Raw genomic sequence first — 15,333 nt, 5'->3', positions numbered from 1 at the left:
CTACATCATTGTAAACTGAGACTTATATTGTTTATACCTGAATATTTTAGTGGCTATATTTATTGTTATATCATGTATTCAAAGCCTTTGCAAAGTTTAATATTAATTGCTGACTTGCAGGTCTATTTTGGTTGTTTGCTAAATTATAAAATTGATGATTTATGCATTTTATGCATGTGCACTCATGTGCCATTAAAATCTAAACTACTGTAATGCAGTTTGTACTGCATGTATTATAAAATGTTTGTTTTTTCCCACATCATCTTTTCATTTTAAAACTAAAGTTATTTATTTGTATTTGTAGATATTGCCAGTTCCTTCAGTAATATCTAATTGGTGACCCACAACTGTAAACATATTCTAAATCTGCCTTTGCAAAGAGCCTATGAATAAAAATTACAATGACACATTTTAAAAAACATTCACAAAAAACTCATTTATTTCATTTGGTCATTGATTTGTGCAAAGAAAAGCAAGCAAAACACATTCTTAAATCATAGATCAGTAACACAGCATAGTGCATCAGGTTAATAAGTAACATTTTATATTAAAAATATGTTTTCTATATTTAAAGCATATTTAAACATTTAAAAAAGTGGAATTGGTCAGGGATATTAGTGCAAAAACATAACTCTAATGCTAAATAGTACACCTATAATATTAAGAACTAATAATGTAGATCAGTCTCAAGTTGAGTTATTAAAAACACACACATTAGTAATTTTGTCTTATAAGAAAACTGAAACTTTTCATTTGTTTGTTTTTTTAAAAAAGTGATTATCCTCGGCTACTGAATGATTCCAGTGTTGTTGGATTCATTGTTACAGTAATCTCCCTCACACACACACACTTTTTACTATTCCTAAATAAATCCAATGCTGCTTAAAAAGGCAGCTTGTTCTGTTCTTGAGAAAGACACAAAAACAATGTATCCTCTAATGTGCGGTTTTGATTCAAGTGAAAGACTCTTGACCTCGCTTTACTGTCCTCTGGACAAGTATAAGATATCAGTTTTTACAAATACAATGTTTTGGGATGAAAGTATGAAATTCAAATAGTCTAAAAAACAATTGTAAAACGTAAACATGATTCTGGACTGGAGACTAAAAAAAACAACAAGACGTCTGCTGTTAGACAGCGTTGGATGTACAGAAAGCTGATGGTAGCTAAACAAAAGTCCAATAAAACCTGTTTTTATTTTTAACATTCAGTGCTTTTTGTTGTTTCTGAACAATCCAGACACAAGTGTGTGGTTCTCTCAAGTTCTAGTTGTGTTTTTGTTCTTGGCAAACTTTGATAAATATTTTTTTTGGTCATTAAATCACTGGCACAACTATAAATGCATATTAGGTTTACCCGTATTAAAGTATTCCTGGCGGTAAACGTGTCATCGCTCATCTTTGCAAAACGAACAAAGACTTTGGATCAGTGTTCTTGTCTCTTCCCCCTGTGACTGTTCCCAGATCTGCTCCTAGCAGAGGCCTTCCTCCGATTTGTATTTTGCGAACTTCCTGGGAAATCCGTCTGAGTCGAAGCAGACAAATCGAAGCAGACTCTGCTGCCGTCGGGGTCGTCGCTTTGCAAAGCAATACTCTGAGAAGAGAAACAAAATGCAGTTACAAAATGACCTTTTTATATAATAAGCACAATTATAACAAGTAACTTCACATCAAGGAAAAAAAACATTGCTTCTTTGACCTCTAGGTAGGTTTAAAAATAAATAAGATTTACAGTAAATTTGAGACATTTGTCTAATTTTAGGAGACTATATTTATCATTCTTATCAGTGACATAACTAACAACGGCACTGCATCCCTCTTGTGACAAGTAGAATGTTAACTATGAAATGAATGTGCTGTAAAGTAAATTTTAAAAAGTTATTTAGTCTTGAAACATATTATTCCTAATGTCGTCACAGACAAGAGCTGAAGGAGGATCTCACCTTCATTTTGTGTTGTTCAAACCATACCATGCCATATAAACAGAAGAGCGTGATGAGCGCCTGTGCAAAGGGGACAAAACATTAATTTGCAGGAAACAAATTCTCAGCTTTTTCCTTTTTTTAGCAAATACACCATGAATGCTAATGCAGAACCTGAACGTATTGGATATTAGGACAAGCAACAGGCGACAAAAGCCAAAAGTAACATATGGCACTAATATTCCTTCATTTTTAGGAAGTTATTATAATTACACAGCACATATGGGTTCGTCTAGTGCAGGCACAGAAACAAAATGATCATGAATCTAATTCTAACCCTAATTTTAAACCCTGTCCATCCAATTTCAGCCCAGAAATGAAGTCTTGACCCACAAACATCACAATGTCCCCACCGAGACCCCAGTTTGCTCCCCAGGAACAAAGAGATGGACAGGTGTTGTTGCTCTATGATTACACACACACACACACACACACACACTGTTTTCCTTACCAGGCAGATCAACCACAGGAGAACATAGCGAATCTGGGTCTTAGAAAACACGTCCAGACCAAATTTCACACAAGCAAGAGCCTCCAGGAAAGCAATAGCTCTTCAAAGAAAACACACACACAATACAACAAAACAATTAGACTGACTGAGCATATGATTTGAAACTTTAAAACAAGCTGTTGGGTGAAACAACTGCCCCCTCTCTTGGCAACACATTTAAACTGCAGCTCAGCTTCCATGCTGACCCACTTTTGAGTCCATCAGCATGTTTGACATCACTGCCTACCCATTCAAACTCCTGGATCTTATTATTAGCTACACTGGAAGACTAAAAAACCAAGCAGTCTCAATGTTAGGCGTTTCATACAGACAGAGAGCTCATCCTGTTGCTATAGCAACTGGTGCAGACTGAGAGCATCGGCTGCTTTGTGTCTGAGGTGAGGTCAAAAAACAAGATAATGTCGTGAATTTTAATTGATTAGAAAACATACCGCTGTGCATTTAACCTCAATAAACTACCCTTAATCTACACACTGAAATTCAAACTAAAGCAGGCTTCAGTTTGGATGAGACATTTTACATTTTGTGTCTGTTAAATTCAGACAAGATAAACAAAAACACAACCAGTATGTACGCTAACAAAGGTAAATTGTTATATTATTCTTTATAAATGCTCTTAATGGGAGACAAATCAAGTTCTTTTCATGTTATACTGACATGCTGAAGAAAAAGTCACAGAAGAAATAGAAAACATGAGCTGACAAAATGAAAATAAACCAATAAAAACTCACCCAAATACCCAACACTGTGTGCCAACTCGTTTACACTGAGTGTCTGTCAAGTACGCGTAGTACTGTCTGTAGAAGGTTTAAAAAGAGCTTTGTCAAGAATAAAAAGTACAAATATACATGTTGGAGAGCATAAGAAAACAGAACAACTACTCCATAACAAAAAGGTTTCAACAAGAAAACATTCATAAACAGTTCTGATTTTAAAAATATGACATTAGTTTAAACTTAGAAGTTTTCTCCTTTAAAAACAAAAGACTGAACTTAGTTTTAATCAAAAAGGGCAAACATGTTTTCTTCTTGTGTTATTTTTAAATATATCGTACAATATATAGGTTTTCATTCCTAACATCTTTTATGATTTTAGAACATCACTGGATCTCAAAACAAAAATCTGAGATTCTTTTTGAACCGACACCCAAGAACACGATCTGTGGAAAGGATCTGAAATCAAATAAAATGAAACGCTACACTTGAATTTGCCTTTAACACATTACAGGTTAGTTCTGGTTCGGTGTATGTCTGAACGGACCTCACGGTGGGTGCGGTGATGATTCCAAGTAGGACAATGCGACACCAGCAGAGAGGATGAGACGCCTGGAAGACGAAGATGTGCTTGAGAAAGAACGCGTTCAGCTCCGTCAGCTGCAAATATAAACAAAAAAATTCAACTACTGTCTTGTGAATATGTTTATTTACTAAAGAATGCCTTTTAGATTATGCATTTTCATAATTAACGTAATTAAAACAATAAACAAACAAATAAAAAGGGCTCCAACCTGCCATAAGATCATAAAGAGGTAGATCCCTGCCAGCCTCTGGAAGGACGACTTGGGGTCAAACCAGCGAACGTAAGTCCAGCTGGCCGGAGTGAACTGGAGCACGGCTCGCTTTAGTTTTCCCGTGGTCGTGTGGATTTCTCTAAACAGATACAAAACATTTGAGATACGTCAGAAACACACATGTGCATTGCCACATTAAATATTAGTAACACAACATCACTGCGTTGATGTAAAAAAAAAAAAAAAGAAGTTATTACTGAGGATGTTAGTCGTACTTGTGATTTTCAGCCACAAAAAAATAAGTGGTTAGAAATAGATTTATTTGGAAATAATAAATGTAACAGAAGAGCCCAAAAGACTGATCTAATAAATAAGAAGATTTGGATAATTTTTTTTTAAAAAAGAAATAAAACAGTGTCAACTTATACTGATCATCATAAAAATAAAACAACAAAAAATACACAGTTCTACTTTATTTCATGTTCATGGGTTTAAACAATATTTTACTTTTGTTGTTAACTTTTTTACTCAAGAACAGAAACTTCAGTGGAGCTAAAATGTTTGAATCATTAAGATATCCTGGATTAATGTGAATCAAACACAAACAGGTATTCAAACAGACTAAAAAATAAATAAAAAATGAATCAAATTAAACTTATGAAACATCAACTGTACATATACTGATAATTATAACACTTTGGTGATTGGAAACAGTGTTAAAACCTCAAGGACTCATCTGTTTAAAGGTTAGATCAGGGCTAAATGTTTTATATCAATCAGGGTGTTTGTACGTGAAACAAGCACCACCATGAAGCAGGTTATACACTCAGACAACAACCCCTATCACACATAAAGAGAACAGAGGTAATCAGATGGAAAAGCAAAACCTTTTCATTAGTCCAACACACATGTTGTGAAGTGATCCCTTTATGTAAAAAGAAAACTAGTTCTTAATCTTATCTCTGTAGAGGAACGGTCTAAAAATGTCTCTAAACTGATGGGCAAACTGTTCCTGTAAACAATCAGCTGCAAACAGAAAACTGTCACACCACAGAGTGAAAATAAGAGCTCACATACAAAAAAAGAATTAAAGAAATAAAGACAGAAAACACTGACTTGATGCTGGCCCAGCGGTAGGTCCTCATCTCCAGAAAATGGCAGGCTGTCATTCCCAGCCAGATTCCTCCTCCGTTACACAGCAGGATGTCCAGTATCACCTGATCCCACCAGCACTCGGCAAAGTTAGGCAGAAGGTGCATAAAAAACAGCTGGGGAAAGGAAAAAAAAAAGTTGGAAACATATTTAATTCTGCCAACAAACATTGGTTTATACAGTTAATGTTTATGTTGTCCTGAAAACTTGTTTTAATGTAGGTGCATCAAACCAAAGGTAATTTTCTCAGCCACGTCTGTTACCTCGGTGAGCTCCCAGGTGATGCTAATCGTCCAGCACAAGCCATAGCTGCGGATCACCAGAGCCTTCATGGCCCACCCTGCAAAGTGGCCGAAGGCAAAGATGTCGAAATGGCTCCAGATGCGCTCCCATGTTATCACGGTGCAGTTTACAGCGTATTCCTTAAGAAAGAGACGCAAAGGGGGCAATCATTGGCTCCAGTTATTCATGTTAGAACTGAAATAAAACAGAGCAAACACACCAAGAAATACTCAATTCAGAGATTTTAGCGCATATTAGTATTGCAAATATATAACAGACTCAGTACATTCATTCATATAAAAGTAAAAATCTGTTTAAGGTAAGAAAAAGCTCAGAGTTTCAAAACCATCCTTACCATGACGTCCACCTCTCTTTTAGCATAGCGCAGGTTTGGGTCCAGCCAATACAAGAGAGCCTTTACTTGGTCCCAGTTCAGGAAGATGAGGAAGACGAGGAACAGGAAGTAGAGCACACTGAGACCTACCAAAGACAAGAGAACGTCAGGGATAACTTGGACAAACGATATCCGTGTTTAAATCTAATATTTACGTCACTGTGAACACTCACCAAACACCATTCGCCATATGGCAGGATGTGGCCTTGTGAAAGGTCCTGACAACAACAGCATCAGTCACTTCACAATGTTTGCTTTTAATTGTAAAAGATAAAAAATATAAAGAAGACTGAAATAATAGTAATGCAGCTAACACAAATGTAGTTTTTTATGAGCCAATCTCAGCCCTATTAGTTAGAATAATTATTGTCGGTCATAAAACATCAGTAGATTGTGAAAAATTTTTGATTCAACCAATCAAAAATATACCTTTTAAGTATTCTATTGAATATCATATAAGATTTATATTAAAAGTAAACCATCATGACATATAAAGGGTATTTTAGTTTGAAAATTATAAGTTACAAACCAATCATCATAATTTTGGGATCTAATTCCACAGAAATTGACTGTTTAATAACCAAACTGGCCCAAATAATCACACAGCACTCTATAATGTTGGCATTGTGAGTGAAGTGTCACAGTTTACCATTAGGAAAGGCCAGGATACTGATGACCAAGAAGAAGGAGACAACCACCAACACACCAACACGAAGGTTGCTGTCGGAGTGTTCATCATCCCTGTTCAGAATGTAATTACATTTGTTAGGAAAGCTAATTTAAAAATAAAAATTATATTTTTTGTGTGATTTACCTGGTGAACGCAAAGTACATCAGGCTGACCACAGTAACTGTCAGCAGGGTGATGGTGTGCGGGTTGTAGAAAAAGTCCAGAGTGATATCCTCCACTTGTTGCTCATTCATCATCCGGAAGTGCAGCTTATAGTTAGCGTCGTTGTTTCTCGGTAACCGGGGACCCACGGTGGAGGCCATGTCGCCGCTTTGAACAACTCTGGGAATTCTGTTAAAGTAATTTTGAACGGGGGGAAACGAAAAAAAGTTAAAGTGATGTTGCAAACACAACGCCCCGCTGCTTCTTCTTCTTCGGTTTTATCGGCGGTTGTCATCGCCACCTACTGGCAGTATCGAGTGTGACTAAGAGGACCGAACCACTTCGGTTTTAGGGGTGTTTGAACGTTGACATGAGTATCATAGTTGACCCCAAAACAAAAATGCAAACGGAAATGGTTATATTTTATTAACAACCATCGTAGAATGTTGTTGAATTCCTTAAATTGACGTGAATTCGTCCCTCATAAAAATATTAAAGCTGTCAATGAAACGCTGCATTACATTTAGTGGTACACTCCACAGTGTGACGTTTCCGCAAAGCTTTCTGTTAATGTCCACGTGAATAAAGTTGACATCTTAAGAGACGAAAGACCTGAGCTAAAGAGTTGATGTTTTGAGAAAGAAACAGTGAGTACATTTCCAAAAACTACTTATTAGTCTTGATTATTTATTCGACTGGAGAGAGCCGCTAAGGTGCTAGCTTGCTACTAGCATTGTCGAGCTAGCCTTGTAGGTAGACAGCCTCAGATGGTCTCTGTTGTTAGCATGAGGAAAGGAAGATAAATTACTTTTTTTTACAAAAATATGAATGTTACTGGTCTTTACCCATTGATTCTAGCTAAAACACGCATCATAATGCCGACGTACCGCTAACTTGTCTGTAAGAAAATTAAAGGTTCTCATTGTAAACTAAAAACAAACATTTAAAGGTCATCCTAGGCTATATGAAATGGTGCAGTTTAAAATAGTTTACATCAGTAGTTTTCTAAATTATGAATATGCAATCCTGAATTGCGGGGCCACACGCAATGTAAACAAACCACTTTTCTCTGGTTATTTTACTCAGCAAAGCTGAGCATAAAGACGTACCAATGCATCCTAGACGTTAATCAGAGTTTTTCTCATGCGTGCTTCTCAAATGTGTCATGTTTTTGTGTTACAGAATGACCATGTCTTCTGCCTGCGCACAGCTGTGTCTGCGATGCAGAGGTTTCCTTTGCTCAAAGACGAGCACTCGGCTGCATTACATCCAGCCTCAGATCTGTATTATCAGGACAGCTAACTCTGCATCAGTCAGTAATGGATTGTTCACTAACAGGAAACTCACAGCAACTCAGATAAGACAGAGGTTGAAACAACATATGTGCTACTACAATGACTTAACAGCAAAACATTTGACAACAGAGGCAAAGGAAAATAAACATGCAGAAATCTTAACAAGAACTGACGATGCTGAATACAGCCCTGCCCTGCTGCCGACCACAGATGCTTTGCCAGTGCCTGAAAATAAGATTTTCTTAGGTAGGTGTTTGTTTGGTGGTGTTAATCTACATTTCAAACTTGATTTTAAATAATAAGTTTATGCTCCTGGCACTGAATTGTCTCAACACCTGTTTTCTTGCAGATCTGGATGCTGCAGGTGAGCCCTCAGCTTTGGAGGAGATCAGTGATGAAGAAGCTGTTGGTATTTTTATTCCCTCCATCCCACCAGCCTCAACCTCTCTTAGAGACTACGTGGACAAGTCAGAGACCTTAACAAAGCTCGTACAACTAGGTAATTAAATAAAAAAACATTTTTTCCCTCCTTTTTTTATTCATGCCTCACCCATTTTGAGAGAAAGTTAGACCTTTAGTTTGTACTAAAGTCAGTATTTCAAACTGTCTTTCCTACCTACTTTTTTAATTGTTGCATTTTAATCACCTCCTTTAATCGCAGGGGTGAACTTGTGGAAGCTGGAACAAAGGCCCAACGTTGGCTCCATGCTGCTGAGACTTGACTTCAGCGCAGATGTTGCCCCCCGGCTGATGTTTCTCAAAAAGATTGGTGTGGAGGACTCACGCCTAAGCTACATTATCACTCACAACCCGTTCATACTCACCGAGGATTTGGAGAACCTTCAGTCCAGGTAGCATCAAATGATTAAAAATATGTCTATGTTGTAGAAATAATACAGCACTGCTTTCTTCTGCTTTTGCATTGTCTGAGTCTACCTTAGTAATGTTTTCTCTTTTTGGTTATCAAGGGTAAACTACTTCAAGTCAAGAAAATTCAGCGCAGAGATTGTTGCATCGATGGTGTCCAGAGCTCCCTACCTGCTCAACTTCAATGTGAAGAGGCTGGACAACAGACTGGGTTTTTACCAGGATCAACTCAAACTCAGTCCTTCTAATGTACGTAGCTGTTGTGAAACCCTTCAAAGACACCTGCAGACCTTTTCTTATCTTAAATAAAGTTTCCTTGTACCATGTTTTGCGACAGCATGTCTTAATAATAGACAGTTTTGTCTTCCTCTGCAGACACGGAGCATTGTAGCGCGTCTTCCCAGATTACTGTGTGGCAGCTTGGAGCCTGTTAAAGAAAATCTGAAGGTACTGAAACAGGACATAAATCTCAACGTGGCTTAGATTGATTCGCTTCTGAACACCTCCCGTAAATGTGTTCCACAGGTGTGCGAAATAGAGCTTGGATTCAAAAAGAACGAGATCCAGCACATCGTTATTGCTGTTCCGAAGGTGCTGACAGCAAATAAAAAAAAACTAACACAGATATTTGACTTTCTTCACAATACCATGAAGGTTCCCCATCACCTGATAACAAAGTTCCCACAGGTATGGACCCTCTGTGTCACATATTTATGGTCCATTGAAACCAGCTTTATTAGATTTTTGTCTAAATTCAGAATTATAACTCCACTTCCTGATTTATTCACATGTAGGTCCTCAACAGTAAGTTACTGCGGCTCAGAGAGCGCCACCTGTTCTTGGAGTATCTTGGAAAAGCTCAGTATGACCCAACTCTGCCCAACTACATCCCCCTGGACCGCTTGGTGGTGCTGCCAGATGAGACTTTTTGCACAGAGCTGGCTTTGGCCACACTGCAGGATTTTAATTTGTTTCAAAAGACACTTTGATTTGTTGCAACAGTACATTAAAATGAGCTGAATAAATGTCACGAATCCTGGTACAATCATCTGTGAAAGTCAGAACTTAAAAGGCATCAATGAAACTTAAAATAAAATGTTTTGTAAATAATAATGTTCAAATAAACTCATCTCTGCTTGAAATATTGTCCATATTTTTGCTTGAACTGCTCTCTGTGTGAGTCTGAAACTATGATCCACCTGTTCTGGCTCTGTCACACTACTGCCACCTCCTGGAAAGAAGTAATCTGCTTTATCCAAATGAAAATTGACTCCTAATTTATGTTCAAATTGGAACAATGTACTGTTTTGGAGGCCATGATGCCAAAAGAACAAAACAGAAACTGTATATCATAAATTTAATAATACTCTTATGGAAATACCAACATGTCTGACTCCAATAACAAGAAAGCTATAAAAACACATGATTTGTGCACTTTATTTAATTTATTCGAATAACCCCTTAGCTTTTGTTTTTCTATTCGACTGTATTGATAACTGTGTTTGTATTGTTACGCTTAATAAAGATTGAAAAAAAACGGAGCAGTTTTTACCCACAAGGCACCGCGGTTTTTCCCTGTGGTAAACATGGCGTCGAGGGCACCAGCTAAATGTAGGTTTCTTCCTTGTCTTTTCTGTTTTTATAACCTCTAAAAGGTCTCGTTATGACAAACAATTTATTTAACACTTTAATGCAACGCGTTGTGTCGTTTTTGTTTTCGGTGCGTGACGGAATCTTTGTGGGGCTTTAAATTTGTGTTTGTCCTCTGTGTCCCCGAGCTAACCGATGCTAACAGGCGGCTAGCGTTAGCTTCGCACTCGTTATTAGTGCAAATTACACGATATATTTAATTTGTACCTTGTATTATTAGACAGCCACACTACAGTGCGCTTGTTGATTAAGTGTCATATTAGATTATTATTCATTTTTCGTCATGGAGTTCAAGTGAATATGCCAATTATGAGTGTCGGCTAAGCTAACAGCTGTAAGATGTATTAAATCGAGATTTATAGGTTAAAATTACATGTTTGAATCTGCTATATGGTAAGTGCTTTATGGGAAGGAAACTTTACCTCTTATTTAATGTATCATTAAATGATTTATACCTGCGACCAGCGTTACGTGAGAGTCATTTCAGAGCTAAATATCACAAAAAACCACCGCCAATTTAACATACGGTAAGTAAAAAGTTAGTTTATTCACTCAATAGGTTGTTTTTATGATCTTTTGTACATTCACTGTAAGTGATTTTGTAGGCGAGCATAGTTTTTTGAGGTGCGCAAGGTGTGCTTGTTTCGAAAACGTATAACTCCTGTAGTTTTGTCCTATCAGGATGATCTTGGGGTCAAATTGAAGGTATTTTCAAGCTCTAATTTGTCAAGTTTGCTTACCCTTAATTTATTTTTTTGTCGCATACATGCAGTCTGTGCTGCCTGACTGTTTATGTTGCGGTTTTATTTCATTTACTCTCAGTGGCCTTGATTGATTTTTACATTTGTTTCTTTAATGTTCACAGTTGCATCAAGCAGGTTGATGCAAGGTTTCTCGAAATGGTATTACAACTTGTGCGGCTTCAACAAACTCGGTAAGTCAAGTCTTGCCCGTTACCGAAAAAATAAGACACCGGGATTAACAACGTTGGTGTTAAAAAAAAAAAAAAAGAACATAAAAGATGAATGTTCATAACAGGACCACATGTTTGACTCAAGTACAGCTAAGCATAAACAGGGACATAAAGGTAAAACAATTTTATTAATAGCAGGTAAAGATAACAGTGGAGAAACTCAAAATTTTAAAGTGATGACTACTTATTTTTCCCAGTATAAACTGTCTATTTAATGTGCATGCAGTCATTCATTAATAATCACAAATTTGAGAAGCTGTGGTGACACAACACACACTACTTTGTTGGAATTGTACTTATTTAAGCAAACGTGTCTTCTGTTGCAGGTTTAAGGGCTGACGACTTGATATATGAGACTAACGATGTGAAGGAGGCTCTGAAGAGGCTTCCTGAGGACGTTTATAACGAAAGGATGTTCAGGATGAAGAGAGCCATGCATGTCTCCATGAAGCATCAGATTCTCCCAAAAGAGGAGTGGACAAAATACGAAAATGTATGTTCACAAGACAACAGCCTGGTGTTCATTTTGTTCAGGGTGGGATAACTGAGTGAAGCCTTGCCCTATTAATACATGGATCTTTTAGTCTTCACCATTTCACTAAAAGTGTTTTCTGTCAATTGAGAGATTTTATAAAGCTTTGATTTTACACAATTATCTATAATGCTACCAGATTTGACCCTCAACCTTATTTTATTAATTTATTCTCGTCTCAGGACGTCCCTTACCTGAAACCCTACCTGGAAGAGGTGATCCGTGAGAGGAAAGAAAGAGAAGAGTGGATGAAGAAATGAGACATTTCCTTCTGACGGTTGTCAGTCTTATCTTACGTTGATTCACGACCCTCCCCTGGTGTAATATGTAATGGTTTAATATGAAATATTACCTATATGAAAACTGCTCAATAAAGACACATTTTGGAAAGTGAAAGCCTCTGTTTGGATGTTGGAGAATTAATTTCTTGGTATGACACAATAAAAAGCATTTTTGTACAAATGTATAGAAGACACAGCTTACCTTATATCTTAATATAACTTGCTAAGTCTGCAAACATTCTGATGTATTTGGAAGATAGCAATAAACTCTCATAAAAGGAATTTAGATTATTAGGTTTATGTTCAATGTTGGCTCCTGATCAAGGACAGATTAGAGGTTTAGTAATATTTTGGCCAAAGAATGTTGCCTAAAAACATCAACCTGTACTGGAAAAACCTACAGTCAAACCATATATAACGATCTGAAGATCTGCTTCACTCAGAAGACTAGATTTATGTACAAAACCTGAGCTCCAGACCTTTTTTATGCCCAGAAAACTTCATCAGTTATGTCTGCGCCTGTGATCTCCTGTTGTCTACGTCATTTATGGTGCCTATAAAGTTTCCAATAACTTTGTTAAACGTTTTTAAGATGGAAACTCCAAGTTCGTTGCTGGTCTCATGGATGTCAGGATCGTAGGTCCCCATGAGAGGGGTGCACACCTCCACTCGTCCTCTATCAGCTCCCTCTAAGACGGCCAGAAGTTGGCTCCTGATCTCCTGAAACAGGTCCCGGTTGTAGCGCAGCAAAACGGACTCTTCCAGAGGATAAGTGACGTCCTCGGGGTAGCACTCGCGCGGCACGGGCATCTCTATGTACCTTAGCTTGGGGAACCCCGCGGACAGCGTGGAGAACAACCTCTGCAGGGCAGCGGAGGTGAGAGGGTTTCCCAGAAGTTTCAGCTCCTCCAGTTCCTGGCAGGGAGACAGGGCGTCGACGAAGGCGGGCACGCGCTCCTCGCTGATATCGCACTCCTCGACAGCGAGGCTCGCCAGGGTCGCCGAACAGCGGCTCAGCAGTTTGTGGAAAGCGGTGGGGAAGGAGCCGAAGATGTCGTGTCCGCTGAGGTCCAGGTGAGCGAAGGCCTCGCTGTGGAGGCTGTTGGACAGGTAGGTCATGTCCACACGGCTCAGGCAGCAGTTGGCCAGCTCCAGGCGCTGCAGTGGCGTGTTGAGGGGACTGGATAAAGAAAACATAAACAGACATTATTTAGTGCTGGAAAGCCAATAACAGGGTAATACAGATCTTATTTATTAGGGTTTTATGTCATTATATGTGGGGAAAAATAAGATGTTTTACGATGATAATACTAAGCATTTAGTCCTTCAAAGAGATGTTTATTTTGACTTTAACAAAACAAAATTATAAATGCTTGAATGATCTGCTCTACTGTGAACAGCAGCTTTGTTATTGCCCGCCTCCGAAAGGCAAAGGTGTTCATGTATCTGTTTCCAAACTATCTCATGACGGACCACTGGATGAATGACCAAATAACTCTGTCTGACTGTTAGCAAAATATTTCATGAACCACTTGACGAACTTTAATGAAACTCCAGCAGGTGTCACCGGGGAAGGCTTGGCCCTTGAATTTGTTCAGGTTTTTGTCTCCTGCATATATTTCTATTTCAAAGTGTTCAGAACATCCAGCAGGTTTCTGGCTGACCTGCAGCCGTCTGCCCTCCGCTGGCATCATGTCAGCAATTTTAACAACAAAACTCCTTCCGTCCTTCAACACGAGTCCTGAAGCTGGACTGTCTTATGAGACTAGCTCAGGCCAGAGTCTACATGTAGTCTGGATATCAAAGTCGTTATTGGTAATCTGCACTTAAAGCCAGTGAGGGGTGACCTTGCTGACATCTACTATACTCACTACAGCAGTCTTCGAAGATGTCCAGTGAGCGTGGAGAAGCCCACATAAAGCTCAGTGAGGCTGCTGATTTCTCCCAGCAGGTTGCCAATAGTCGCCAGGAGATCCTCCTCATCCGAACCCAGCCTCCTGACATCCAGCGCCCCAGCCGGCAGCGTTAGAGACTGCAACTTTGGGAACTTCACCTTGGACAGCAGCACCTCCAGGTGCATGGCCTCCAGGGGAACATTGTGGACCACCTCCAGCTTAGAGATGGACTCGGGCTCTGCCAGGCGAAGAACGTAGAACAGCTGCTTGAGGGAGAGGGAATCAGCTCTGAAGCTAACGAAGCGGAGCTTCAGAGGGCAGTATCGGAGGAGCAGGAAGGCCTGCGCCACCAGCTCGTAGTTGCGGCCCGTGACGAAGCCATTCAGACGGACGTCGATGGATGTGTCAAAGGCAGGATGGGTCACGTCGCTGGTCTGCATGGCCACCATTGTCTCATAGCACAACTGGGTCAGGAGCTGAGTTCGGGCCCATCGGCCCAGAGAGGACTTGCAGGGACAGGACTGATGTTCAGTGTCTTTAAGAGCAGTCAGGTCCACCACATGCAGATTCTTGGCATAGGTTTGTGGAGGAGACAGCACATAATCCTTAAAAAAATAGAGAATTTGAGTTGAATATTTAGTTAACCTGAAAAGAAAAAAGAAAAACTGGGTTTATATTAGAGCGTAAACCCATTTAGATACCTTTAGACCTGTGAGAACAGCTTGTAGACATGGCCGGCAGGTGCAGGAGGTCAGGTCCACCTGACAGTCGGAGGATTTTCCCAGGAGTCTTTGCACGCTGAGCTCTGGAAGAGGCCACGTCTGGACCAAAACACGCAGCAGTTCAGCCTTCTCATGCAGGTAGCAGGCCTTGAAGAGAAGTGGGTAGAGGTTAAAAGACACGCAGCTGAGATCCCTGAAAGCACTCGAACCCGACTCGATGAAGCCCTCAGCTGCCAGGAAGCGCAGCGACTTCATGTCCTCTGGTTTTAGAAAACCGGCTGCTTCAGGCTAAAAACTTCCTGGTTGCCGATGGGAGCTGCTTCCAACCAGCTCCTTGTTTCAGCATTTCTTCTCCTCTGTGGCTGCTGCTTTGTTGAGATCCTCTCCTGCTGCCAGGCTTTAGAGTCGCACTTGTCCTGGATTGTGGCGAGGCAGGAGCAGAGTTTGGAGGTCTTG

General features: G+C 39.4%; 4 protein-coding genes across 5 annotated transcripts; 2 read left to right on the top strand and 2 right to left on the bottom strand.

The window, feature by feature from the left end:
- Nucleotides 1-417: 417 nt before the first annotated feature.
- Nucleotides 418-6,952, bottom strand: ptdss1b (phosphatidylserine synthase 1b). Of its 2 annotated transcripts, XM_017421127.3 has the most exons (12): nucleotides 6,645-6,952; nucleotides 6,480-6,571; nucleotides 6,004-6,048; nucleotides 5,792-5,916; nucleotides 5,418-5,576; nucleotides 5,119-5,270; nucleotides 4,000-4,141; nucleotides 3,753-3,865; nucleotides 3,224-3,289; nucleotides 2,433-2,532; nucleotides 1,943-2,002; nucleotides 418-1,593 (listed from the first exon to the last, which is right to left on the bottom strand). In XM_017421127.3, the coding sequence occupies exons 1-12, from the start codon at nucleotides 6,821-6,823 to the stop codon at nucleotides 1,426-1,428; spliced, it is 1,401 nt and encodes a 466-aa protein (XP_017276616.1). In that variant the 5' UTR covers nucleotides 6,824-6,952; the 3' UTR covers nucleotides 418-1,425. The 2 variants fall into 2 exon arrangements, with proteins under 2 accessions (XP_017276616.1, XP_037831648.1); XM_037975720.1 differs by lacking the exon at nucleotides 6,645-6,952 and having other exon boundaries at nucleotides 6,004-6,084.
- Nucleotides 6,953-7,180: 228 nt separating this feature from the next.
- On the top strand, nucleotides 7,181-9,966 carry mterf3 (mitochondrial transcription termination factor 3). Its single transcript, XM_017422140.3, has 8 exons — nucleotides 7,181-7,309; nucleotides 7,845-8,203; nucleotides 8,307-8,456; nucleotides 8,619-8,808; nucleotides 8,926-9,073; nucleotides 9,200-9,271; nucleotides 9,350-9,511; nucleotides 9,619-9,966. Exons 2-8 carry the CDS (start codon nucleotides 7,846-7,848, stop codon nucleotides 9,811-9,813), a joined length of 1,275 nt encoding a protein of 424 aa, XP_017277629.1. The 5' UTR covers nucleotides 7,181-7,309; nucleotide 7,845; the 3' UTR covers nucleotides 9,814-9,966.
- Nucleotides 9,967-10,347: 381 nt separating this feature from the next.
- LOC108242086 (cytochrome b-c1 complex subunit 7) lies at nucleotides 10,348-12,380 on the top strand. The gene is made up of 4 exons (XM_017426705.3): nucleotides 10,348-10,435; nucleotides 11,340-11,408; nucleotides 11,774-11,940; nucleotides 12,162-12,380. Exons 1-4 carry the CDS (start codon nucleotides 10,411-10,413, stop codon nucleotides 12,237-12,239), a joined length of 339 nt encoding a protein of 112 aa, XP_017282194.1. The 5' UTR covers nucleotides 10,348-10,410; the 3' UTR covers nucleotides 12,240-12,380.
- lrrc14b (leucine rich repeat containing 14B) lies at nucleotides 11,823-15,323 on the bottom strand. The gene is made up of 3 exons (XM_017426678.3): nucleotides 14,857-15,323; nucleotides 14,132-14,760; nucleotides 11,823-13,440 (listed from the first exon to the last, which is right to left on the bottom strand). Exons 1-3 carry the CDS (start codon nucleotides 15,130-15,132, stop codon nucleotides 12,768-12,770), a joined length of 1,578 nt encoding a protein of 525 aa, XP_017282167.1. The 5' UTR covers nucleotides 15,133-15,323; the 3' UTR covers nucleotides 11,823-12,767.
- Nucleotides 15,324-15,333: the final 10 nt, after the last annotated feature.

This window comes from Kryptolebias marmoratus, linkage group LG5, assembly GCF_001649575.2.
Source record: "Kryptolebias marmoratus isolate JLee-2015 linkage group LG5, ASM164957v2, whole genome shotgun sequence".
NCBI classification, from domain to species: Eukaryota; Metazoa; Chordata; class Actinopteri; order Cyprinodontiformes; family Rivulidae; genus Kryptolebias; species Kryptolebias marmoratus.
The sequence above is the reverse complement of the archived record's forward strand: the minus strand, read 5'-3'. Positions and strand labels throughout refer to the sequence as shown.